The sequence below is a fragment of the Pagrus major genome, chromosome 2 (genome assembly GCF_040436345.1).
Source record: "Pagrus major chromosome 2, Pma_NU_1.0".
Classification (NCBI taxonomy): domain Eukaryota; kingdom Metazoa; phylum Chordata; class Actinopteri; order Spariformes; family Sparidae; genus Pagrus; species Pagrus major.
The window spans coordinates 28582737-28608916 of record NC_133216.1 but is presented as its reverse complement, the minus strand read 5'-3'; the positions used below and the strand labels follow the sequence as shown (position 1 = coordinate 28608916).

General features: G+C 40.3%; 1 protein-coding gene across 1 annotated transcript in view; it reads left to right on the top strand.

Annotated features, from left to right (window-relative positions):
• The first annotated feature begins 6837 nt into the window (after positions 1-6837).
• The window catches only part of LOC141015375 (chloride channel protein 2-like), a 179835-nt gene continuing 160492 nt past the window's right edge, over positions 6838-26180 (top strand). The window contains exon 1 of the mRNA XM_073489429.1: positions 6838-7019. Within this exon, the coding sequence (XP_073345530.1) occupies positions 6969-7019 (51 nt within the window). The 5' untranslated portion in view covers positions 6838-6968. The remainder of the gene's footprint in view (positions 7020-26180) is intronic.

Genomic DNA, 26180 nt, shown 5'->3' with positions numbered 1-26180 from the left:
GGGGGACTACTGACGAGAAGTTTCAGGATCAGTGTTTTCTGTGGGAGAGAGGAGCTTCTGTTGGTCGGAGCTTTTTAACTCTCAAGACCTTTTACAGAAAAAATAACGGGAAAAAAAAGCATTATAGGTCTCCTTTAAAGTGCATTTTTACTGTAAATCAACATTTTCACCATTAAGTAGAGGCTCGTAATTTAAAAACTAAATAAACTGCGTGTTTAGTAATAGAATAACTAGTAAGTAGCTTGAGTGAATGCACTTAGTTACTTTCCCCAACTGGAGAGCCAGCAGGGTAGGAAAAAAAAAAAAAGCCTCTGTCCCTGACTACTGGAGAGCAGACAGACGTGCTGGAGGATGTCAGATGGATCTTCCATAGAAATCAAAAGAGGATTAGAAAAAGTGAACTGTGGGGGCCTTTTCATCCAACTGGACTGATCTGCCTTGTCAACACAGACCATGTGAAAAGGAGTAATCTGGGCCCAGAGCTCGACAGTCACAGCTGAGCAGCTCCTGTCAAAAAGGTGCTGGCCTACACACACACACACACACACACACACACACACACACACACACACACACACACACACACACACACAGATGTAGGGCTGAATGGATTGTGGCAGCGCCACTGCTCCGGACTCTCCCTCTCATTGACCTCCATTCTCCAGTTACCACTCCAGGAATGTGCCCGTTCTGTTGTGCAACATGCTCCATCACTTTGTGTTTGAATGAGCTAATAGTTTATTGACTCTAGAAAGCAGAGTGTCCCTTATCATATTATGGTACGTTTGCTTAGCGTTAGTGGCTCTGAATGTGAATTTACTATTTATAAATATTTGTTGTAGACACACATACTTGACACATTTAAACAACTTATAAAAGAGAAATGAGCATCAGTCCGTCCCGACGCTTTGTCCTCAGCTGTCTGACTTGACATTCTGCAGGTGTGCTTTGTCCTGCATGGTGGGCCTATCCGTCACACTTGAAGGCCTCAAGCAAGCAAGCTGTTACACAGTCAAACAAAAGCCATTAACTTTTGTATTAGGGCTGCTGATGGATTGCATTAGCCTTAATATGGATGTGACAAACATGGTTTTGTGCATTAAACAGAAGAGAGAGTGGAGGAAGAGAAATATGTGGTTTATGTCAGTATATCTGAAGGCTGTAGTACTCGAAACTGTTAACAACACTTGTCTTGTACTTTTCCATCTCTCATATTTCAACTTGTACTCTTCTTAGTCACTGCTCTCCCTACACCACCATAGATTAATACCTTGAACACTTCATGAGATTATGTCTTTGCGGAGCAGCCCTCCAACACTGATTAGTTAAAGACTAAAGGTCACAGCTTCTGCAAGCACCTCTGTGTTTCCTCAAGCATTAGCTTCACATTTGGATATAAATGTATGAACTGAAATTGTTTGAGCGTCATCTAAACCTTCATTTGTCAAAATGAGATTAGGAATCTTGCTGATGATGTCATGTAATGTAATGATCCTGCTGTTTCCATTAGTCTTCCGGCATGCTGCAGGGTGCTTTAGATCTGACTGTGAAGTGTTCAGGGTGAGTGTCAACAACAAGGCTGAGGGTGCAATAGGGCCTCAAACACAGTCTTAGGTTTTAGTTCACAAGTGAAGCTGGATTTTAATCTTTTAAGTATATTGGAAGGGAAAAGGTTCACAATTCTTAAAGCAACATCATGTTGAATTTGATATTTTGATATACTGGCATTAACGTGCATCTTGAGTGACCGCTTGTGATCAGATCTCATTTTTCCACTCTATATGCAAATAATCATGTACATCAGTGGGACACTGGGAAACAATTTTCACACACAGAAAGAAAGAACTTAATATATAACATTAACTGAAATCACAAGAAGATCCAAATAATTTTTCATAGACAGTGCTTCACAAAGTTAATAAAGCTGCTTCCAACACAATAACTCACAAACTTGAATGATGTTTTATAGGGGTATAAAAGCGCACTCACACTAGGCCATCCGTACCGTGACCAAGCAAGTTTGACTCCCAAAGTCCAGTTTGTTTGACTAATGTGAGCCCTCTGTACTGTGCTCAAGCATGGTACACTTCCTTGGCCCTGGCACGGCTGGTAGAGGTGTGCTTTGGCACAGTACGGTTGCTCATGCAAGAGCATGAGCACGGTTGTGCAACGTGGACATGAAGTATAATCATGTGTATTAGGCCGCCTTGCATAATCAAGAAATCCAGGAACGTGAGAGGGCCTTCTGTGACCAAAACGACACAAAATAAGCCACAAAAAAATCAGTGAAGTTCGTCATGTTCTCTCTGTTATTCTCCTGTTATGTGAGTGCAGGGCAGCAGGGGATTGGGGAGGAGGAACAATCGTGCTTCAGCATGGTACGAAGCCACTGGGCCAAGTGTGAATGCGCCCTAAGACCTCTCTACAGGTGAAGTAGCCAATATTGGTTACTGTTTGCTGTATTTGTATTAGTCAATAAAATGTTTATTTTTCATAAAATTAGTGTAAATGGGGAAATCAAAAAATGTCTGGAGGTAAGACATTTAGACATGGAAGCAGACAGACGAGTACAATGATGCAATGACAAACTTACACAGGAAAAGAAACTCTCCAAATTGCGTGCTTTTTATAAGGGAGCCTGGGGATATTGCAGTCACTAGTTTAATGGTGAAATCAGTTGAAACAGACAGACAAACATTTGCTGTAAATATAAGCAGGTTAAAAAAGTCAAACATTTCATTTGCATTACAGTGAACCGCGTGTGAATCAGACAGTGTGTGTGTCATTGACTTTTTCCTGTCTCAAAGAGGACGTCAGTTGAGTTGGCAGTGTGTCAATGTGGCACTGGACTCATGTTAGCATCCTGTTACTGTAACAACCAGCACATTCTGCACTGATTATATCCTTGTCAGGGACACATCAGTGTTTACACTACAAAAGATGTGAAGACGCATGCATCCCAGACCACCTCAACAAGTGGTTTGAGTGATTGGATCATGGTGCATCTTGGTGGTTGTTTACAGCTGTCCACTTGTGACTGGGTCAACCAAGATGCATGCTAAGGTCTGAACAGGCTCTTAGGCCAAATCCCAATACACCCCTTACCTTTACCACTCAGCCATGTCCCTAAGTGTGAATGCGCCAAACACAGGGGTAGGGCTAAGTAGTAGGGCTATATGTAAAAATGGTGTCACAGGGTGTAAATTGGATGAATGTAATAATCATCAGTGTCTCTGTGAATTGTGTAACTCCAGTCATTTTCCATTGAGAGATAGTAAAGCTATTATGAGCTACAAGAATGTGAGCCCTTGCATAACCTTGAAGAGAACAGTTCAGTAACACCTGGGGTTAAACTACAAAGGCACTTTCAAACAGATTCACACAAAGCAGTGCTATTCTAATGATTAACCCACTCTATCCAACACACACACACATATTCTGTTGAAGTGAAAAAGATCTTTGCTGGCTCAAGTGTGTATTTTTGAAGAATTCCATCTCAGGTTGAACTCCCTACTGACGGCTATGTATAGGTTCCCTGTATTTGTTTCACTTCACTGCAAAAGAACATCAAACACTTCAGTTTCTCAGTGTCAAGTTTCTGAAGACAGATTGAATCAAGCGTGTGTTTGACCTCAGGAGGAGATAATCTTTGCTCGGGGCCAGTGTTTAATATCTTAAGAGCTCGAAGTTTTCCCCAGCAGTGCAGCAGCAGTGCAGCAGCAGCTCTGTGCCACTAATCCACTGTGGTTCCACCTCATGTCAATGTTGTTTTTCTGACTTTTGTTTCAAGGCATAATTTTTCAAATGTTATTGTATCATATTACAAAATGACATGTGCATCTCATTCATCTGCTCAAGAATATAAAACAACTTTTTTGCTTTAAGTTATGCTGAAGTAAATGCTGACTGCACAGTGCCATGGCTGTAAATATATATATATATTACACCATCTGTGTAATCATTGGTTCTCTATACAGCTTGCTTTCACAATGCTATTTGGCCTGCCCAAGGGGGCTCAAATTTTCCCGCAAAAACAAAGGATGAATTTTGGCACAAAGAAAGCACGTCCGCCATTGCCGAACCAAAACAGGAAGAGGCATTGTTTTCCCCGGTCACTATCTTCAGGTAACGGTGGAACAACCTGAATAACTGTGGAAACTACATTGCAAAAGAAAAAGAACCCCACTGATGGAGGAGGCAAAGAAGGTGAAAAGGGAGAGTGATTGAAACTGAGGTAAAAGAGAGTGAACAGGCAGGCACTGACTTGATGGAGAGCGCTGGTGCTGTGTCATACCTTCTTTGAAAGATAGAGAGAGCAGAGGGAGAGAGAAAAAGAGGGCGCTGAAAAAAGACTGCCCTTTAACTGTTCAACTGTATATTCTCTTCATCTCTGTGACATATTCCACAGAGTATAGTCATTAAAACTGTAGTCAAACACATGTACTGTATGATGCCGATATGACTGTCCACTGACCAGGTCTATTTTTCACCGCAGAGAACCGCATGCGTGTCGTGGAAAAAATTGCCAAGAGTCCAAATCTCTAGATGAAGCACAGCTACAGCCTTGCGTGACACGCACGGCTGCTCTAACCTGTTTACATGTACGTAAAATGAAAAGCACGTTCTAGACGTTTGACCACGTACACGCTCCGCTCATCTAGGATATGTGTTCAGCCCTTTACTCTTCCTTTTCAGATTGGGATTTCTAGATCAAATTGGAATTCTGATGGTTGTTTTTTTGCTTTGGACAGCAGCCAGGCTGTGAGTAGCCATGCTGCTAATGCTGTCTTTCTGACAGTGGTACCAACAGTAATACTATAGGGAGGGCAAAACTCAGAGCACAACATTTAGGAGATCAGGGTCTTTTCCAGATACCTGGATTCCCTTGAGCTGGAGATCCAGGAGCAGAAACATTACTATGAAGCTCTGATCTCAGCTGAGAGAAGGACCAGGAGGTCATTCTCCTGGAAATCAAGGAGCTGTAGAATGAGCTTCAGAGAGCTGAATCCATGCTGAGGTGAGCAGAGAGAAGGAGGCCTGTCCCTCCAGAGTGGAAGAATTACTTCAACAGATCGAGGAGGCAAAACGGGAGCTGGAGGAACTTCAAAGAACATTCAGGCAGAGAAATCCCTGCAGGTCTGGGCAAAGACAGAAAAACGGGAGGCTGTGGAGATCGCCGAGACTTTCTTCCACAAACTGGAAGTCATGCAGAAGGTCTCAGATGAGTCTTCAGCTGAGAGCCGCCTGCTTTCAGCTAAGCTCAAATCTGAGAAAACCAGACAGACTCAACTCCATAATGAGATCCTGGAGCTGCAGCAAACACCTCTGACAGAACAGAACCTGAGGAACCAGAGGCTGAAAACCTCAAGGACTTTGATATCAGAGGCCTTTCGTTAAGAGTTTGACCTGCAGCTCTAGAAAGAGAAGAAAATGAGGACGGAGGCAGAGAGGAGCAAACTGAAGGCTGTTAGAAACAGGGAGGCACTTCCAGAGATTGGAGGAGGCCTGGATGCTCACAGAGAAGCTTTCAGCTGAAAGCCAGAGGCTGGCTGACAAGCTGAAAAGGGAGGAAAAGATGCGTGAAGCTCTTGGAGACGTCACAAAGCTCATTGCTTGCTCAATGCTGGATAAAGAATAGGCTTTGAGGAATCAATCCAACTACGTGCTGGAGCCCACTGAGATTGTGGAGGCTCTCCAAAAGATACTTGAAGGGCGTAGATGGCAATCCTCTGCCAGGACGAGGACTTCCTGCTGCAACGGGAGGAGCTTTTCACTTCGTTTCATAAAAAGAGGAAGGGAAAGAGCTGAGTCCACTGAGCACCAAGCAGCCTCTCTTAGATGGACGTTTACAACTACTGTACAACACTCTTTTCTGAAGAGTGACATATGTGAGGAAGAACTAACTAACAGTCAGGTTCTGAAAAGTCTGTTATTTGTTTATGAAGGAAGTCACCTCCAGATTTGTATTAAATCAAGTGAAAAGGCCACTCCTATGCTGAGATAATAATTTGTGTTGGTTTGTGTTCATTTGATTAAATACAATTTTATCTACAATTATGCACAATGTGAGCACAATATGAACTTAAATACCTCAGTTCTTAAAGCTAGAGGAAATAAACCAAACCAAAGATACTTTCCTTTTTATTCCATGCATGCTTCTTCCTAGAACATTACCCACAATGCAACTCAAACGCCAACAGTTTGGTCAGGGAATTGGAGTGTGTCTGGGGGACCTTAAAGACATTGGTTAAGTTTTATTGTCTCAATTAACCGCCTCTGTTTCGTAGGGTCCAGAAGACACCTGGGCCGGCTCAGAAGTGTTCTTCACATGTATATTATTTAGCCTATAATGAATTCAGTCATGTCATGGGAACAGTTTTTAAATCCACCCCAAAAAATACAACCAACAAAAATTAATACATGAACCATTAAAGTATCCACTCTAATAAAAAAGACTATAAGTAGTTAATCATCAACATCCAGAGGTGTAGTGGTGGTTAAATCCACCTGGCCTCAGGTACCTCACCACAGATTTCATATTGACAGCTATGTTTGGCTTATTTCCCACCATGTTTCTTAAAAAACTGTTCAAAAACAAAAATGAAACGATGCTAAAATGTAAGAAACGTCTTCTCATGAAAAGCGGCTCAAACCAACGCACAGAGCGTAAATCCCTGCGGTTTGATTGACAGCAGTTCCAGATGGGAGGGTCGATTCCACTTCAAACCGCTGAAGTCCCGCCTCACACCGTGAGTCTCGCTGGGGACTACAGGCTATAAAATGAAGGAACTTACTGTAACCAGGACGCATTCTGTAGCTGGAGTTCCCTTTGTGAACTCCCATACAGAGACTAAAGTCAATCCAATGCTTTAATCAGTGCGCACACAGAGAGATATCGCTGTCGGTTCCCTCTCACTTCCAAGCTGAAAAGATTTCATCAAGTCGCCGGGTAGAGACGGAGCCGAGCCATGGCAGGGGACGGCTCAGACCAGCGGGCGCTGCAGTATGAACAAACTCTGGTAAGTTTGACTTGTTGCCGCTCTGAACTTTGTTCACTGGACACAGTACGTGCAGTCCTCTTGCATTTAGAGGGAAGCCAGACTCCACTGACAAATCGTTCAACTTGCAGCTGTCTGCTTTAATGTCTGCATCTGGTTCTAGCTACATGATAGCAAGCAGGGAGAGCGAACCGTGGTCAAAAGTTATCATTTAAATGAAATAAATGCATTCTGGTGCAATATTTGTGTGCCGAATAAAGCAGTGTGTCTCTGTGATTCGGGGAGTTTCTGCTGGAGTGTCTGTATGAGCAGACAACCACGGGTCAACTAAAAGTTGTCAGATTGTAAACGGAGTTCCTGTACACTCACGTGAAAGTGACAGAGGTTTGTGGTGTCGGAAGCCGCCGTGTATGGCTTATGTGTGTTTAAGTCCTTAACTGTCCGCTTGTGTACTTGTCAAGTGACATAACTAAGGACACGTTTTCTAAATGTCTAAACATCACACACTGAGTGTCTTTAGCTACTAGTTAGCTTTACAACAGGGAAGCTAGTAAAGGGGCTTACTGACAAAACATCTGATGTGCCTGTCCCGGTCCAGGTAGTCTTCTCTCCTGCATTTCCAAACTACCTTTGCAAAATTCAGTGCGCTTAAAAAAAGTCGCGTATATTGTCGGAAGTGCATATTAGAAATTGGCTTAATGCCTATTTTGAATTTAAAAAATGTTTCCTATAATTCGGCATGGGAATTATTTCATCAGGCATTCATTCATATATGTGAAATATCAACTTTTTCACTCAGCATCTTGGTCTAACCAAAGGACAGTATGGTGGGCGGCAGCGAGCAGAGTGTGGTTTTGAAAGTTGAAATTTTATCAAACAAAGTGCCTGGTGCTTGAAAGATTAGCCAAATCCACGAAAAACGCATAATGATTAATACATGGCCTGGATTAATGTTTTGTAAGATATGCATTTTTGTCTTCAAGGAAATTTACCCCCCCTTACAGATTTTTGAATGGGATTTTGCTTCATTATATATCCAGAACCATGATTTGGTAAATGATTCTAATCTGTCTGCCATCATAAATGCAATCCATATTATATGCAAGAGGATGATGTCATCTTTACACAAACGGCACAGTAGTCATCGGCATTACTCTGTGTGAGGAGCTCAGTATGTCTAGGCTGCATTGATATCAGTCAGTACCATCCAACAATAGATCAATTCATTGTTATTCATCAGCCCGAATGCTTAGACATGCTTCTGTTTACATACGCATACACAATGTGTAGTAAGATGAGATACATCTAACAGTTGTGCAGGCTCACTGCTATGCCGGTTAACCTTTATAGAGGGTCCCTAAGTGTGAACAGTGATTAAATTTGAGCTTAGACTTTATGAGTTACTGTATGCCTCATATCCATGACATAAGGTAGTTGACTTTTTAGCTTGCATAACAAGCAGGTAGTTGTTGGGATTTCTAGGTGGTGCGCACACAGTTCAGAAGATGAGTCTGCTGAGTGAGTGGTTTGATATTAGACCTGTTGCATACAGCAGGGGGCTCTCAAACATTTGCATGGGGCAGGCCCTCAAACAGTTTTGTCACTTTTGTCATTGGGATCTACAAGGACTGGTTTAAATTGATAGTCAGCAATAAATTTTTTGAGAGATGACAGTAGTGAGGTAGAAAGAAAAAATACATTGTTTAAAGACATTACACTATTCATCATTTTGCTCCTCCTAAAGTACCCCCTGAGGTATTGTAAATACCACTTTGAGGAGCATGGATCTGAAAGTGTGTCCCATGGGATGATCAAGTTTGGTGTGTAAGAGGCCAAGTGCTGTGTGTGTAAGCGTCTAGTTGAACTTTTCCTGACAAACTTCTGTCAAGCCTAAAGAATCTGCTATTTGAAGAGACTAGTTTTATAGGCCAACTGGACCCATTCAGTGGCAGCAAGGCTTTAAATTAAGAAGAGCCACAACTGTAACACTACTTTGGGCCTCTGTTTCCTTTTCTTGAAAAAGTTTCTTTGTAAAGAGAGCTCCCCCCGCCTCCCTTCCCTGCCTCTCTGTGTGCTGTTAATCTGTGTGTGTGTGTTTGTGTGAGAGATTACACAACGTGCGACCCGCTGATTCAGCGCTGGACGCTCTATCACCCTGGCGGGGTCTCGTGCTTGCCCCCCCGGCTCTCTGACAGGAACGTGCAAGCAAAAAATCCACTCGCACCACCTTTTCTGTTAATCTCAGCTCTCCCTGCCGTGCTTGGATGATTGTTATATGAACAAAATTGGGAAAGCATTGAAATAGAATAAAATAAAAATAGCTCCAGTGTGAGAATAACCTCTTTTAACATAAATGAGTTCTCTCTGCCCCGCATCTCCTCGCCGTGGGTTGTAGTAACATGGTGTCTTTGTGTGATATTGGCAGTCATGGTGGTTGTGTGGGTTTGTTGTGGGCAGTGGATGCTCAAAGAGGCCAGTGTAGTTTGGCTGTGAGAGCAGCTGAAAGGCTGGCTACAGAAATGTTGGCAGGGCCATGAGTAAGGAGCACTCGCAGGATAAAACCAGCCTCAACATATTGTCAGTTAACATCAGACTGATGCATCCGTTTGTGTTTGTGTAAAGCTTTTTAGTTGGTTTATGCTTGAATCTGAAGTCACATTTGTGCCTGTTAAAGTGGGATATAATGAACACAATGCTGTTTGAGAATTTATGATGAATTACATAAAATATATATAAAATGTGCCTTTATACCTCTATGCTGAACTGCAAAGTTTATTAGAGGCTACACAAGTCACATGTTTTTTTATAATTATTTTCCTGGGTTTCAGTGTCCCATGATCATCTAAAAACCGTTTCAGAGGCTTTTTCAAGATTAAAAGATCAAATAATTTTGGAATCGGATTTTTTGGCATTGAAACAGTGTGATTTTAAGGGCCCAAAATATCAGCAAACAGCAACCACATTCAAAACATATTAATATCGCCCTTCAACAATGAATGTCGTAGCCTGTGCAGTTCAGTAATAAGCCTGAAGAGCCTTGGCATTTGTTAAAAGGTACCATTCAGACCTTAAAACACTATTCACGGTCACCACAAACCATAGTCCCTTGCAGACGATTAATCTGTGAAGCACTGATTACATGTGACTGCTGAAAGAAAAATTGTCCAAAACATTGAAATTGATTTATATATTTTTCTGACAACAGTAGGCATCAGTTTTAGTGGTGATTTAAGGTCATAAAGTCAGCGTCATGCGGACTGACACGTTGTGGTTATGTTTTCTTTAACATTCTGTCCTCATGTCATTAAATAATAAATGGATTGTCTGGTGATCAAAGGTAAAGTTTTATTAGATGGTGGACAATAGAGGTACTTGTGACTGATGCCAGTTAGAGGCTAATATTTATGACATTTTATGTTGCGTGGTAGTTTTCCCTAAGCAATGAAACGCAATGCTGTAAGCAAAGTCCTGAAAGGGAAGTCATGCCATCTTTGCAACGTCCCCAGGCTCACAAGACTGGGCGTTTATCTAAATGAATGGGAAGAGAGACACACTTAGTGGTCACCAAGAAATAAAAACTGCAAGAGAATCACCGATCGTCAAGTCTGATTTAAAAAAACAATATAAACGTTTGGTGACTTTGTCTCAAAATAAGGTTTAAAACCCCATACCACCACAGGTTATACTTCTCGCACACATGTGCATGGTTTCACGACACTAGCTTATTTTAGATGAAGTTATGATGAAACAGAGCAACATCATTTAGAGCACATTTGCTTGAATATTGGTTTTTTTCTGCAGCAATATACAGGCTTATAGTCTGATGCCCTTTAAACTTTACTTCACATTTTCTCTACTCTCTCATTCTGAACCATTAAGTCATAATGAACCAAACTCCGACCAGAAACGCCTTTTCTTGCTTGATGTTATCCTGTTATCTTTTGCAATATTTCTTTTTTAGTGTATGATGGTCACAAAGAGTCAAGAGATGACCAATGCCTCTGCTATTGGTTGCAGGGGGAACTCTCAACGTAATGTAAATTAATCCAATGTTAAAAAAAAACAAGAAAAACAAACGGGAATATAGCCTTAATGTGCTCAGTCATAAGGTTAACATTACATGGCAGAGTGAAATTATGATCAATAAGAGTGACATGCATTTGTTGCAGAAGAGTAAAGGATGGGGACGTTAATGTTACGTTATTCATTGAGGCTGGATTGACGTCATGGTGCGGTGGCCAGTCACATAAGCTGGCGATCAGACCAGCAGCATGAATGAGTAGAACCACAGTGTAGTGCAGGAGTTCTCAAACTTATTACTCAAAGGTCCGCATCTGATTTTCATTTAAGGTCAGGGGTCCGGAACAATTGGCAATAACGAAATAACATTTAATTTTCAATGAATTAATGTCACATCTTTCACATCTCATGTCTTTAGTAATTAATTATTTTAAAACGCTGCAGTAAAACAACCTGAACATCACAGGCTACTTGAGTTTTAACAATTTACTAAGATTTTTTTTTATAGAATTTTTAAAATCTATCTGAAATAAATGGGATATTGTTGTTGTTATTATTATTATTATTATTATTATTATTATTATTATTATTATATTATTATTATATTATTATTATTAGTCTAATTATTAAAGGTGCTGTAATGAAAGAAGAAAGTTCTAACAGATGTATGTGTTTCAACTAAGGAAAATGAAAAAAAAAATTTAAACAACCTTCGTGGCCATTTGAGAACAGATTTCTGAGTTTATAAAGTGCACCATGACTTCCTGGTTGACGCACCTTTTGCCGTATGAAGCGATGTAGATTTCAGAGTTTAAGACATGCTCCTGAATGCACCACGAAGCCCCTCTGAGTGTGTCAAACTCCGTCAGGAGAGGAAAGACGCAGAGATTAATTCATGGAGATGAATGATGTTTTTATATTAATTGGACTTTCGGTACATACCGTTAGTGTCACAGAGAGCCTTATGACATTTACTCACCAAACAGAAAACACACCCACATTTGGAACTTGGTGGACTCTGTTTCTGATTCGGACTTAATCTTATAACTACATTAGTCATAGAAACTGTGTACTGGAGAAAACGAGGCACATTATGTATCTGCCATTTTGGAGCTGACAGCATATTCTCTGGTGTAATGTGCATGAACTCAGCAGCAACAACACAACACTTTCTCTACTCTCTCCAGCAGATAACATTGCGATAATATCAATGATGGTGAAATAAGCCACATTAACAGGATTGCTATAAATGATCTCCAGCTACACTGTGTAATCAAAGTCACTAACAATTTATTGATCGGTATAAAATAAAATAAAATAAAATAAAAAAAAAAACCCTGTAACATTCATGTTGTATTGTAGTCTTCATAAAATGAGGTGTAGGCTGGGTCCGGATTGACATGGCGTTCGGTCTGGATACGGACCGGAGACTGGACTCTGAGACCTGGTGTAATGTAACATAATGTGTCATATGTATTCACTCAGTTTGGCTTTGTACATCAGTTTAAAACACATCTGTGGATGCCAACGATCACTGTAGGACCAGCATACTTAACCTACTGTGGCAGAGGCATGACGGCAGATCATAAGCAGAGCAGAACGTGTCAGTAGCAGTAGCATTTCACTTTCACTTTGGTTCAGTCTCGTCCCCCAGGTCAAAACACAGCAATGATCTGCCTCATCCTGCTTGTTTACTACCATTTTTAATCCATCGATGAGGACAAACAATCACTAGCAGGACCTGCATGCTGGTAGCACAACAACATAGCAAAACTGATCAGCGGGATTCCCAACATGTCACACACAAGGACCCTGGAGTGACACTGCCACACAAGCCTGCGACGTCTTGCTGCTCTTAAAATGGCACTGCAGCAAGTAGAGATGTAATATGTGAGAATTCTGCATTAAAATGTCTATAACAACTAGACCTGTGATTTTGTTGAGTTGTGTACTTACATTATTGCATTACAGTTCAATAACACCCAACAATGGAGGTCACATCTGTGGATTGCTGCTGTAGGTTGATAAGCAGGAGTGAAGATAAATGCACTTTTTAATCCAAAAACCTAAAGAATAATCTCTGAGCTCTCCTCCAGTTGGTAAACGGGTTCGGATCAAGATACAATCCAATTTGACTCCAGGTGTTTATTCCTCCAGATGGTGTTGCTCTACACCCTATTCTCCCTCCAGAGCTGGCAGCCCAGCCCTCCCCACATAACACTCTGACAGAGAGAGGCCCCTAGTGGCAGAACTTACATATTGTGTGTTTAAGATCATGGTGGGTGCTACTCAGCCTGGAAAAACAGGTGTATAGTGTCTTCTGTGGCTCTGGAAGGAGCGTTCCCAAGTATGCCTGATGTGCCTGATCATCAGTTACTAGCATTTTAAAATCTAAAGGTATCCAATTTAACTATTGCAGAAGACTAAGAAAACCAGCACATATTTACATTTAAAGAGTTGGGACAGGTGATGTATTTTTTCATATTTGCTTTTAAAAAATGGTTCCAAGCAATGTATTATCAAAATTGTTGCTGATTAATTTGTCTGTCAATCGACTTATGATCCATGACCCGTACATGATTAAAAGTAGGGCTGCGCAATGTATCATTTCAGCAATGACATTGCAACATGCACATGCACAATAGTCTCATCGCAGGATATGCAATGTCAGCAAAATAACTCAAACACTTCATGCAACAGCTTTTTTGCTGCTTGATACAAAAGGAAAAAACACATACGGTAGTTCTCATTGTCCATAATCTAATCGACAAGAGAAGTCTAATATCACATGATTTAGTCTGATTTAAGGGTTCTTGGATGCATGGGAGTTTGTTTGTTGTGAGTAACATGCACAGTGAACCCCAGCCATTCTTGATAATTTTTTCAAAGAAAGCAGGGCCTGCCTTGGTTGTTTGATATAATGCACTCCCCTACAAAACCATCCTGATCATTCTAGAGTGATTAATTATCTCCAAATAGAGCTATTCAAATTATCTAGAGTAAGTTCCTGTATTTTTTCTTATCGCATTATCTATTGCAGAAAGTCAAAATATTAAATTAAGTAAGTATTAAGTAATTAAAAGACTGGATTAAATCCTTTGTTGCCATTCTTCTCTTGATACAGTTTAGTGAGCCCCCCACAGTACGGCCTCAGTAAGGCTGCAGCTAACTATTGCATACACTATCGAATAATCTACTGATAATTTTCATGATTAAAAGTTTTATAAAATGTTGAACCATCAAATGTTTGACATTTTTTGCATGAAAAATGACGTAAACCATTAATTGATTAGTAAAATAGTTGGCAACTAATTTTGTTTTGATTGACTTGTTGATTAATGGACTAACCGTTGCAGCTCTATGTAGAAGTCCAATGCTTAATCACTGAAGTGTACGTTCTTAAAGCTTTGGCATTTTCTTTCTTGTTTCTCATTCTCATGTGAGCTGGGCTAACCTGATTAGCATGATTTAGCTGATAACAATAACACCCTCCCAAAGCTCTCTGGGTGGAGCACATATATTACAATAAGATGTGTGTGCATGCCAATATGTAGGAAGTAATGGCACTATTAGACGAAAACCAAACCAATACAAACTGCACACAGAAACAAATGTGCTATAAAGTTGAAGAGGATTCCGTTGATCATTTGGTGGCTTGTGTTGGCAGTGATGCCTGAACCTGAGGTGATGCAGGCCAGGATGGTCTATTTTCCTGATTTATGTGGAAACACATCACCCCAACATCAGCTTGAGCTAATCGTCTCTGAGATTATGAGACATTTTGAAAATTGGTGATTGTGGATGTACAGTATGTACTGAATGTGTGTGGGAGCCAGGGGTATTGTTCTGGCTCTTGGATGGCATCGTTTTGCTCGTGTCATTGCACCCATGATGCCCCGCCTCGGAGTCTTGATTCGTTGCCTTTTATGTTCCTCCTCTTCATCCTATCCCTGGTGGACAGACCGCTGATTGTCACGCCTCGCCTTTTTGTCTCACCCTGACTTGTTATTGTTATTACCAGATCATATGAATGTGCTGGGTAATGGCGTGTGTGTGTATAAGGTGAGACGATCTGTCTGAAGGGATTGTGTCCCGCTGTCCCAGAGCTTGTGATTGTTTGGCAACATTGCCTGTGTCCCATACTTGCTTGTTTTATGTTTTTAGTGCATAGATGTTTCACTGCTCTGATAAGAGGCACAAGGTGAAAGATAAGGTGACCAGCAAACACTTAGTCAAAGGATAACCACTGATCTGAATGTGTCTATATTTGTTTCCCATTGTGACACTTAGAAGCTGTAAAAACATTTAATATCCATGTTGACTTCCTCAGTGGCTGTATAAGAAGCTGTATTAGAAGCTTTTACATGAGAGAAGTGTTCACTGGTTGCCACAGGCTTTTTTATTTGAAAGGCGTTCTGGTCCGGCATGTTTCTCTTTTTGCAGGATTTCTGTTTTATGATCAGGAATGTGTTAATATTCTAATAATAACTACTGACTTTTTGAACAAAGCAACAGGGAAGTGAAAGTGTCAGATAAAGAAGCATGGAAACTTAATAGTTTGTGTATGTGTGTGTGTGTGTGTGTGTGTGTGTCTGTGTGTGTGTTGCAGCCATCTGTCTTGCTGTGACACAGGGTAATTTGTAAGCCCATGTTATTCGCCGTGCTGTGGTAATTAGGCTTTATGTAGTCGCGCCCGTGTCCGTTTGATGTCTGCTTGTTTGCAGCCGTAGTGGAAATTTCCTTTTACTTGCCCTCTCCACTCCTTTCTTTCACCATCACTCCATCACGCTTTGTGGATAAAGTCTTTCTTTTTTTATTTACTTGTTTTTGCAAGACAGGTCAACAGCTCCTTGACTCCGTCTTTTAGTGTGTGGAGAAAAGGGTGCTTGCATAACATTTGGTCAGCGCTGAGTCAGAGCTGAGTTGTGACTGGCTTTTGCTGAAGATAAGGATCAAAAGCCTTAAACATTTTTTGTCTCTGCTGTGCAAAAGATCAACCTTTGTTTTTTGCCAAAAAGCCAAGCCAAAATGACCTAATCACCTTTATTTACTCACTGGACAAACAGCCATGATGGATCTCCTCAGTCAGGACTTGGAGCTTGAGGTGTAAACACAAACATTTGCACAAAAGCAAAAGAATTAAGCCTCTAAATGAGGAACTGTTTGTAATAACTGTGAATTTGGCAAACACTCCACAAGACAGACCAAAAGTTGTCTGTAGGTAAAACCAAAGGAGGAATGTGTTTGTGTGACCGGCTCTTTGTTCTAAGATGTATTGATCAAACAGGCTTGTGCGGTGTTGATGATTAACCACTGAGAGAGGGAAGAAGGGAAGGAGAGAATCAACTTGATGGGTAAATAGATTAACAGTTGAGCTGGATTCAAGTGTTGAGGCGTAGCTCTTGATTATTGCCATTCAATTATTTCTTCCCCCCCTGTTCGTAACATATATGGATTAGAGATCAGATGGAAAATGGAGATCTAAAGCGAGACAGTGGTTGATCACTATTCAGCCATGCTATGTCAATAAGGGGTTTAAATAAGAGAGTACATTGGATAAAACATGAAAAACACCAAAGTAGTGAAGTAAATGAAATGTGTAGATTCATCGTATTCTGTCAAGCCAAAATAAAAAACCCACCGGACTGTAGAGCTGCAGTGATTAATCAGTAGTTAGTTAGTATTTGTTAACTATTCAATTAATAGCCCCTAGCCATTTTCAAGAGGTGATGGTATGGATAAGTGGTAAACAACACCAACACTCCTCCCATGGTCCGAGCTCCCATCCCAGGCAGAGCTTTGTTAGCTGCACGGTTAACTGAGCTTGCTTGCTAAACAGGGGTGTCGCAGCCACGAGGAATGCATGTTCTTGGCTGTCCTCCTGTGTCCACACCCCCTGGGTGACCTGGTCGTCCGCAGTACAACCAGAGAGAGGGAGGCGGGTCATAGGGGGCCGCTTCTTACATATTGTGGCTTTTTAATTCATTAGTTGACAGATGATTAATTGTTTCAGCTCTATTCTTCATCTACATACTGATGGGAAATCTCACACATCCATCACTTCCAAGTCAAGTGAAAACAGCAACACATTTGCATACTGATTTGTTGAAAAATAAACCAATGTAAATGATGCAGAAAAGATGAGGTGATTTTTACTGCTTTTTACTGTAAAACATATGAATTTTTATTTGACTTAGCTGCTTTTCTTTTCCATGTTTGAAAGACATGAACATGTGTTTGATTTCCAATACCAAACTTATAAGCAGGATGATGGAGTAATTCACAATGCAGATGGAGACTTCTGTCTTAAGTTACTGTAATATCATATAGTGCTATAGTTTAGAGAAATTATCCTCCGTTAACTCTTTCCATTAGAGAATGAAAGTTCTCCTTCCATTAAGATCCACACATTTTTCTTTCAAAGAGGAACTCCACACTAAATGATGTTTTCCCCCACTGTAGTATACACACAATCACACAGATTATTGTTGTCATATGATAAAAAACGACATTGAACATGATGAGATGTATTCCTCTGCTCTGGCCATAAACGCAACACCGATAACTGTGCTACATTCAGAGCTGAACAAGATATTTTGGCCCTCAATGTTAACATCAGGGTTCCTTCTATATAATAAAACTCCCCCATAGACACACACACACACACACACACACACACACACACACACACACACACACACACACACACACACACACATCAAGAGGAAATTTTATTTCACATCTGCAAATATTTGCCGGCTTTTCCCTGTGCTGGCTATCTTTTCAAACACATGTTGACACACGTTTCAATGCATGACTCGGCTGCCAGTCACAATCTAAAGACACCCACACAGCAGAATGTACGGTGCTGTCACAGAGCTGACAATGAAATTAATAAACCAAATGAATATTTTCATTGCCTTTACACCTTTGGATCACTGTTGGCAGCGAGAATTTAAAACTTTCACTTATGACATGACATATGACATTTCTTCCAGTTTTTAAACAAGGGATAAATCATGAATTTTACAAATACAGTAGTGTGCCAAGTGTTTGCTTTTGCCACCCACATCCACACTTCACTTTTGACTTTCTGTCTTCCCATCCACATTCTTTCTTGAAAGGAAAGAAGGTCTGAGATGCAACAGCATTTCCATTTATATTGGCTACTCTGTGAACATCCCTGTCTTTTGTTATTTCATACTTTCAATGCATAAAATGTACAGAGGCGGCTGAACGATAAGCTTTCCTTACTTTTTGCAATGGATATGGACATATGTACAGAAAAAGGTAATATAAGCTGAACATGCCAGCCCTTCAAGTGGCTATCACTACACGGTATAACCACTTATCTGACTTGCTTATAGCAATCATTGTGAAATAAATGACTATAAGTCACTTTTCTCTTGTCACCGTGTGTGTGAGTTCACTATTCCTCTTTCTGTATGAGCTCAGCTGGTTCAAACAAGTGGACAGTCTGGACCAAAACAGCTAAGTCACCTTGAGTAGCCATGACCTACAAAGTCAGCGTTGACACATCAGCGGATGTTCAGTTCACTATCAGCTGGGGAGATTTTCCATGTTTAGCTGCTATTACCTGAAACACCTTTCTGATAAGTGATCTTGTTGATGTATCAACTACATGTCATTTAAAAAAGATCTAGACGCATGAATAAATACGCAGTCACCTTTACCTCAGCTGTTGTAAAGCTTCCACTGTGCAACTGTCTTATGTTTGAATGCCCTTCACCTTGTATGGATGATGTGTCTGCATAATGCTGATGATGCTTAAAGAGCTCTTCAAGTGTCTCTGTCTAATTGTTTACAAGGCTTTGTGTGCGTGTCTTCCTCTGCCCTTTTAATAAGTAAAAAGCTTGGTAATCAATAATGTGGTGCTGCAGACAGAGGGCCAGTGGCAGCAAAACTAAAGACTCAGTATACTGTACCTGGTTATTTTCTATTGTAGTGTATCCTAACATTTAATGCTATTATATTAAAGCCCCTTTTTTCTATGTTGTGCCATTTGTTTTTTCTTTTATCATTGAATTTCTTTCATAGAAGGAGAATGTAATCCTAAAGGTGTTATTAATAACATTCAGCATTAAATGTGCCATTCCATCTTGGCATGTGGCATTTGTTGTACTAGATAACGTTGCCAACACTAGCTAGCAAACGTCAACGTTGCTAATGCTAGCCAACATTAACATTACAAAATTTTCGACAAACTGGCAACTACCAAGAGTCTCAATTGCTGGAGAAACACAGATACCACGTGATACCTAGGGTGTTATAATACTGGCTCACAAGCCTTGTTAGAAGCTGGAGCTTACACAGTGACAAATGAAACAATCATTATGGACATGACGATTACAAAATCTTAATAATAATCGTTTTTATTTAAGTTATTTATTTTAACAATATTAAATATTGGTCTGGAGCTCTGACCAAATGGTTTTTTATCATTTTTCATAAAACAATTTTAATAGTGGTCATTCCATACCAACTCACCTAAAAAAATCATGCCAAAAATGTGTTCTGAAAGGTTAGTTCCTTAGCTCAGTGTGAACAGTATTTTTTACGATTTCTAAGATATATATATATATATTTTGTCCAGATGCACAGAACAAGATGACATCACTATATGCAGCAAACCGATCCACTACAAGCTGTAACTTGCACATTTCCTGAACCCAATGAAAAGCGGGCTCAATAGGTATCACACAAAGATAAAAAGCCTTGAGGTCAAAACAGTACAAATATGCACCTATTAAATAAACCAATGAATGTGATATTACAGCCAGTGAAAAAGTAGGAAGAATTAGCTATTTTCTAAAAATAGCAAATGATGGAGTAATGTAACATCTTTTAAAACATTTTTTTTAATATAAGCAATGAATATTAATGCCATCTACAAGTGGGTTTCTCAGCTCCAGAGCTGTATTTAGCAATATCTGTGGCACTCATTTTTTTAATGCAGGACCAAATAACTTCTAGATGTGGTAGAACTATATTAATACAACACAATCAAAATGTGGTGGCAAGAAAGACAGAAAAGCTAGTGGAGATATGGATTTTTGAAAATGAAAGTTTCTTCATTCATTTAAAAAATATTTATTGTTATTAATTGTATTACTATAAACATTCTGTGAATACAATTTAAATGAATACATGTGGCCAAATATCCTCAGGGTTTCTTGGATGTTCAGGACAAATTTCCAACCAATACAGTGAAAAAATATGTGATTTGTGAGGCTTAGAGCTAAAGTATTTGGAGTACAGCTTTAGGATTTTGCAAGGTCCCATGAATTTAATATAAGTTTTTACATGAATATTTTTGAGAAAATCCATAACACTAACTGAGAAAGTGAATCCTGGGTCACCAGCTTTTCAGAAGCTATTCCATCCTGATAAATACAAATTTCTGAAAAATTCAATGAAATCTCATGATTTTTTCACCCTTATTTGTATAACTTTACTTAACATACAGTTCACAGTGACTCAGTTAGTATTGGGTGACTGAAGGAATAAACTGGATGACTGTTGCTCATGCAATTGTTGTCACAGCAAAAAGGTGACATGGTGTGATGTGGATCCCTTCCTCTCCAGGCCAGCTCAGTACAGCTGTCTGTATCATCGTCATGTTGTGGTTTGACAGGATGATCTCTGGTGTAGTCAGTCCTTATCTGCTGTCACTACTGATCTTCCACATTGTGGCTGACTGCCTCAGTGTTTCTGCACCCATACTGTGTCATCAGCACATTTTCCACTGTTGAATGTCCACGATGATTATTCACCAGGAGGCCTCTGTTCAAACATGAGTGTCAGGAGGTCAACATTATGACATTCTCAGACATTTAACATTTATTTTTGGCTGGACTGCAACAAAGTGAGGACCAGCCCTGAACGAAAGTCTGTAACTTACTAGTTGAGGAAGTGAGGAAGTGTAGTGTTGGAGTTACCTCATAGGCCTTTGTTCTCTCATAATGGATCGGCGGGAACGGTAGTTAGATACTGTAGAGAACCTATGATCTATCCATCTATGAGAATAGGCGCAGCCCTCGAAGGTTATTGCTAATGGGTTCATCCCTCAGTCCCTCTCGTACAGCACTGAAGACTTTTAGGCCCTGTGTAGACCTGTAGTCCGTCAGTCCACACTGGTCATTAATGTGTTTTACCGTTGATATTGCAAAATTGTTTCAAATATGCAGTTCCTCCACCTAGAGATGCACCAATTGCAATTTTCTTTCATTGAACTATAATTAGTAGTGTACAAAAGCATACACAACGTTTTTTAAAATTGAACATTACATTTTTTTGGTCGTGATTATTAAATAATTATTAAAAATAACACATTGTAAGCTATTTTAATGACCTGTTACATACAGGTGAATTTTAGCTCCATCTTACAAGCATTTACGCAGTGTATACTGGTATATCCGGGACTCTTATTGTGAAAAGTAAAGATGGAAGGAGTCTGTCTGTAATGCGCTCCAACTGACGTGAGCAGAATGAAAAGTTTGCTGCTTTGGCTCAGACAACGGATCCTTATCCTTAAAGTAAATGCACAATTCGTCAGGCTTGGCTACAATGATTTTATTTTCCTGAAAGACAACAGGGCAACAGATCACAACAGAGTTAGCTCGAATAACATCCCTGTCCCTCCTCCACTGCAGGGAGGAGAAAAAGCATTAAAAAGCGTGAATGTAAATGACGGCAAAATTCAATAAACACTCTCACACTGAGGTGAAAATGAAATGAGTAGACATAAATTAGGACCGCCAGCCCGAACGGAAAGAAAGAAACTAAATATAAAATAGTTTCTTTCTTTCCGTTTGGGCTGGAGGTCTGCTGGGGGGCAGGCAACATGAGTGTTTATGCGACCAGCACAGAATTGGCTATATCTGACACTGATCTTCCGGTTGCCTTCATGCTGAAAACTGGCCGATTCTGGTCCCTGGCTGGTCGATTGGTGTATCTCTACTTTCACCTGTTCTTGTGAAGTCATTGTACTGTACAAGATTCATCTCCAGCTTCGTCCTCTGTTCATCAACCCAGAGTTACAGTAGCTCCCCCCCGTTGCCTGCGTGCCTTCTAATTGCTGTTAGTTTGCTGTTGATGGAGTGTAATTAAACAGGCGCTTGGCAGTATTTCGCCACTGATGCTTGATCAGCGCTGCTCTTGGCAGCCCAGGCACAACGGTCCCCGCGCTGACAGATTGGAAAGCAAGATGGAAGGTGCTTTGATGCACCTAACACTGGTTAGCAGCAGACTTTACAGCACGCTGTCACTACACAAGCTAGCACACACACGCCCTTGTATACCACACACACATTTTTCACTAATAGGCACTTGGCCTTTTTCTTACATGCAGCTCTTGAGTGAGCATACGCAGGCAGGTGTGAGGTTCACTCACAACACATGTAGACATGCAGGTCCCACCTGTTCCTTTGTGCCCTCACTCCGCTCTGCCAATGCTATCCGTCATGTGGCCTTGATAAAGAGAGTTGAACTGGTGCTAATGAAGCCTGGCCCTGAGCAATGAATCAGAGCACGGCAGATTACTTACAAATATCCTCTCCGCCTTCTTCTTTTATTTCCATCCCTGTCTCTCTTTTTTATGTAAAAGTGAAGTTTCACTGTGATTTGTTAATGTCAGGTCTGCAGTTTGGCTGCTGTGTGTGTGTCCTCTCTTTTCTCACCTCCCTTGTTGTTTGTCTCTTTTCCCATCCACTCACACACTCTGTCTCACAGATTAGCTGACATGCCACTAGACTTTACAACCTTGCCTTGTTTTGTCCGGCCCAGGCCAGACAAGTTCACCTTCACTATCGACTGCTGGATGTCTGAATTGCATATGAATGATAAAATGACTTGTTTACATATATACACTGCTTGTTTGTGTTTTATTGTTCTTTGGAGCATATATCCGGCAAATATATAAATATATATGCCACTTCAGATAACGCTAACGAGATAATGGTGATATTAAAATACGGTGTATTTTCAAAACATCGACATGTTTGCTAAATAATGCACAAGTTACTTGGGTTGGGCAGATTTAAAAATGTTCAAACTGGTTTGATATGAAGCTGAATACCTGACCAGACTGGTAATACTGAATTTCACCACTAGCTGTCACATGTGACGCTGCACCCAAGAGGATCCTAATGATAGCCCATTAAAGACAGCTACACTACAGTCCATCAGGGAAACTGTGACACATCATGTTTTTATTTCTCACAACAATTCAACTTAACTTTTCTTATTCGAAAGTTTAACATCAAAATAACAAATAAAATTAGTCTTGAGATGAGTGAAACCAGAGAAAAGACGGCAGCAGCGACATTTCAGATAGTCACGTATGTGAATCTTGCAGGTCAATGAATCGGGAAACAAGTGTGTGCTCTAACAGCCTTTCACTTTCTGATCAAGGAAAACAATGTGCCCTTAGATATTTGAATATCACTCTTCGACTTTTAATCTAAAACTGAGTTCAAGATATACATTTTGTGATGGTGCTGTTTTATTAACAGTCTCATATTAAGACGTTAAGTAGCATCATTGCAGTGAATCCTTATACTCAGTACAAATGCACTCTGCTCAAGTCAAGTGGAGAGAGATCTTAGGATGGAAGAGATGTTTTTATTTGATAGATGATGTGGCACACATTGGCATTCTAACTGTAACATATTTCACTGATTTAGAAAAGGAACATTTGATACAAATGTGTTGAATGCCAGTGTTTTATAATCCAGCAGTACTGTGGGACTCACAGTCCCCCTCTCATTGTGTGTGTGTGTGTGTGTGTGTGTGTGTGTGCCTTAACAATGTACTGTCCAATCCCATCGCCGTTCTCTTCAATTTCCCTCTTTAGCTCTTCACAGTCATTCCAGGAACCAGACCCACAATGTGTCCAACTCTGAGCTTCCAGGAGAGCTGCAGTATTGGCAAGAGTGTGTGTTTAGGACTCTACTGTATGTGTGTGTTGAATGGATAGATGGTGAAATGTGATGTGACAGCATGGAGGAAAAGGAGAGATTAAGTTCAAGAGTTGGCCTGCTCACTTTAATGGCCCAGCTATTGAAGACCTCTTCTCACATACATTGACGAATGATTAGAAAAACGCACACGTCTTCTGTCTCTTTATTCACTGACAAAGCTGTCTTGTGTCCAAACATACAGCGTTATCAGTGTTTATGTTATGTAGTCATGCTCGTAGCTTGTGGTTGTGCCAAGACGTGGAATTTATGTGTTTCAGATAACTGGATTTTAAGAAGGCTTTCCACCTAATGTCTTTATTTTTCTAGCATGTGTGAAAAGAAAAGCTGCCACTGTGATGCTCCTGTTTAATTTAGCATCAAATTACAATGGGGCATAACTTTGCTGTGGCCTTAAACTTGTATCTTTTTTGTGCTTTGCAACTCGCTCTGGCACCTACTCGCATTGTTTCTGGATGTGGGCACGACTTCTTTACTCTCTACTTTTTTCTAACTTCCAATGTAATTTTCCCCTTTTTTTCCCTCCTCTACTATAGTGTTTGTGCATTTGTCTCCTTGCTGCTGCTGTTTTGTTTCTGCCAACAGATTCAGCAACATTCCTATCCCCCTGGGAGAATGACTGCGTGCCTTTGAACGCCCCTCTGCACTCTCGCCACAACATACGATTAGTCTTCCTACACACACAAAGCATGGGAGGGCAAGGGACACACTAACTGCACCCAGAGGCATGCATGCACACCGACACACATGCAGAAACAGTGCAACATACAGCATCAAAGATACACATTAAGCGCGCACACACACACACAAACACTCCTCCACTTTGTTTGAAGGTCTGCCCATTGGGTCCCAGTTGCAATGTGAGTGTGTGACTGGATTGTTAACTGGTTTGTTCTGGAGTTGATCCACCTTTCACCCATCAATCTCCTTCTCCCTCCTTTTTCTCTTTCCTCCATCTCTTCTTCCTTTTTCTTCTAATTCACCAATTTTCAGCCGCCTATAATTGATAAGATATTGAAAAATAATTTAATATATTATGACGGAGCATTTCTAGTTTCACCGGTGCAGCTTTTCCAGCCTATACGGCCCTGCTTAAGCAGCCCTTGCAAACTAACAGACCAATTGCATGCATTGTAAATCATCTCACATGACACTACTCAGCCAATTAAATCGGCGCATTCAGACAAGCAGGTTGACTGGAGTGAGTGAAAAAATACACACAAGATATAACTGTCTGAGGAGTACGTGAGTCAGAAAAGAGAAGTTTCACATGGCAAGCACTAAAATACAGAAAAGTTGAAAACTAAAATAGAGCTTCTAATCAAGAATGGACTCTTGCATGTCCATTTTTCCAACAGGCAGTTCAAAACCAATATGTTTGGTATGTTCTGAGAACATGGTGGAGCAGGTACCACTACGAGACGAAGCAGCAAACATACCCACTCAAATAAGAATTGAAAAATAAAGGAAGCTTCCTCCACATTCAACATTATTTTCACAAAATATCGTCCCAGCTACACGTGTGTATGAGGCTGACTGACCTGACCCCGGTCCAGATCTAAAGTCCTGATGGGAAAATCTTTACTTCTCTCACTGAACATGAGAAAGTGGGGCAGTGGGACATCAGAGGGAAAGTTGTTTATTTTAAAGTTGGTGAACTTGAAAAGGAGTTAAAATAAAGAAAGGGGAAAATCAAAGTACTCTGTATTTAAGTTTTGTAAAATAGATCATTTAAAAAAAATACATTTTTATTTTAAGTGGCAAATTTTTCCAAGGCTCTCTCTTATGTATTTTGTTTTAATAATTCAGCCCTTATTTTACTTTAAATGAGTAAAGAACATTTATTTACAATAAAGTTATTTAATATCCCTTCAATGGGAAAACTGATAATATTGCTGAAATATAGAATTGTAGAATTGTACTTTATTTCATTTGACAGTCAGTCAGACTACAGACAGACATACAGCAGAGATACAACTACAAGGCACTGAATCGTAATGTGAGATGGACATTATGGTGTTCCGGACCTTGCTTGAGGAAATTTTCTTTAACTGAACCCCTTTTTGGATTTTAATTGACCCCTGCTCTATAGGATCCCTCTGATATGGATGTGTGAAGGTCAGTGTTGGCAATACAATAAACCAGTACTTGCAATATAGTCGAC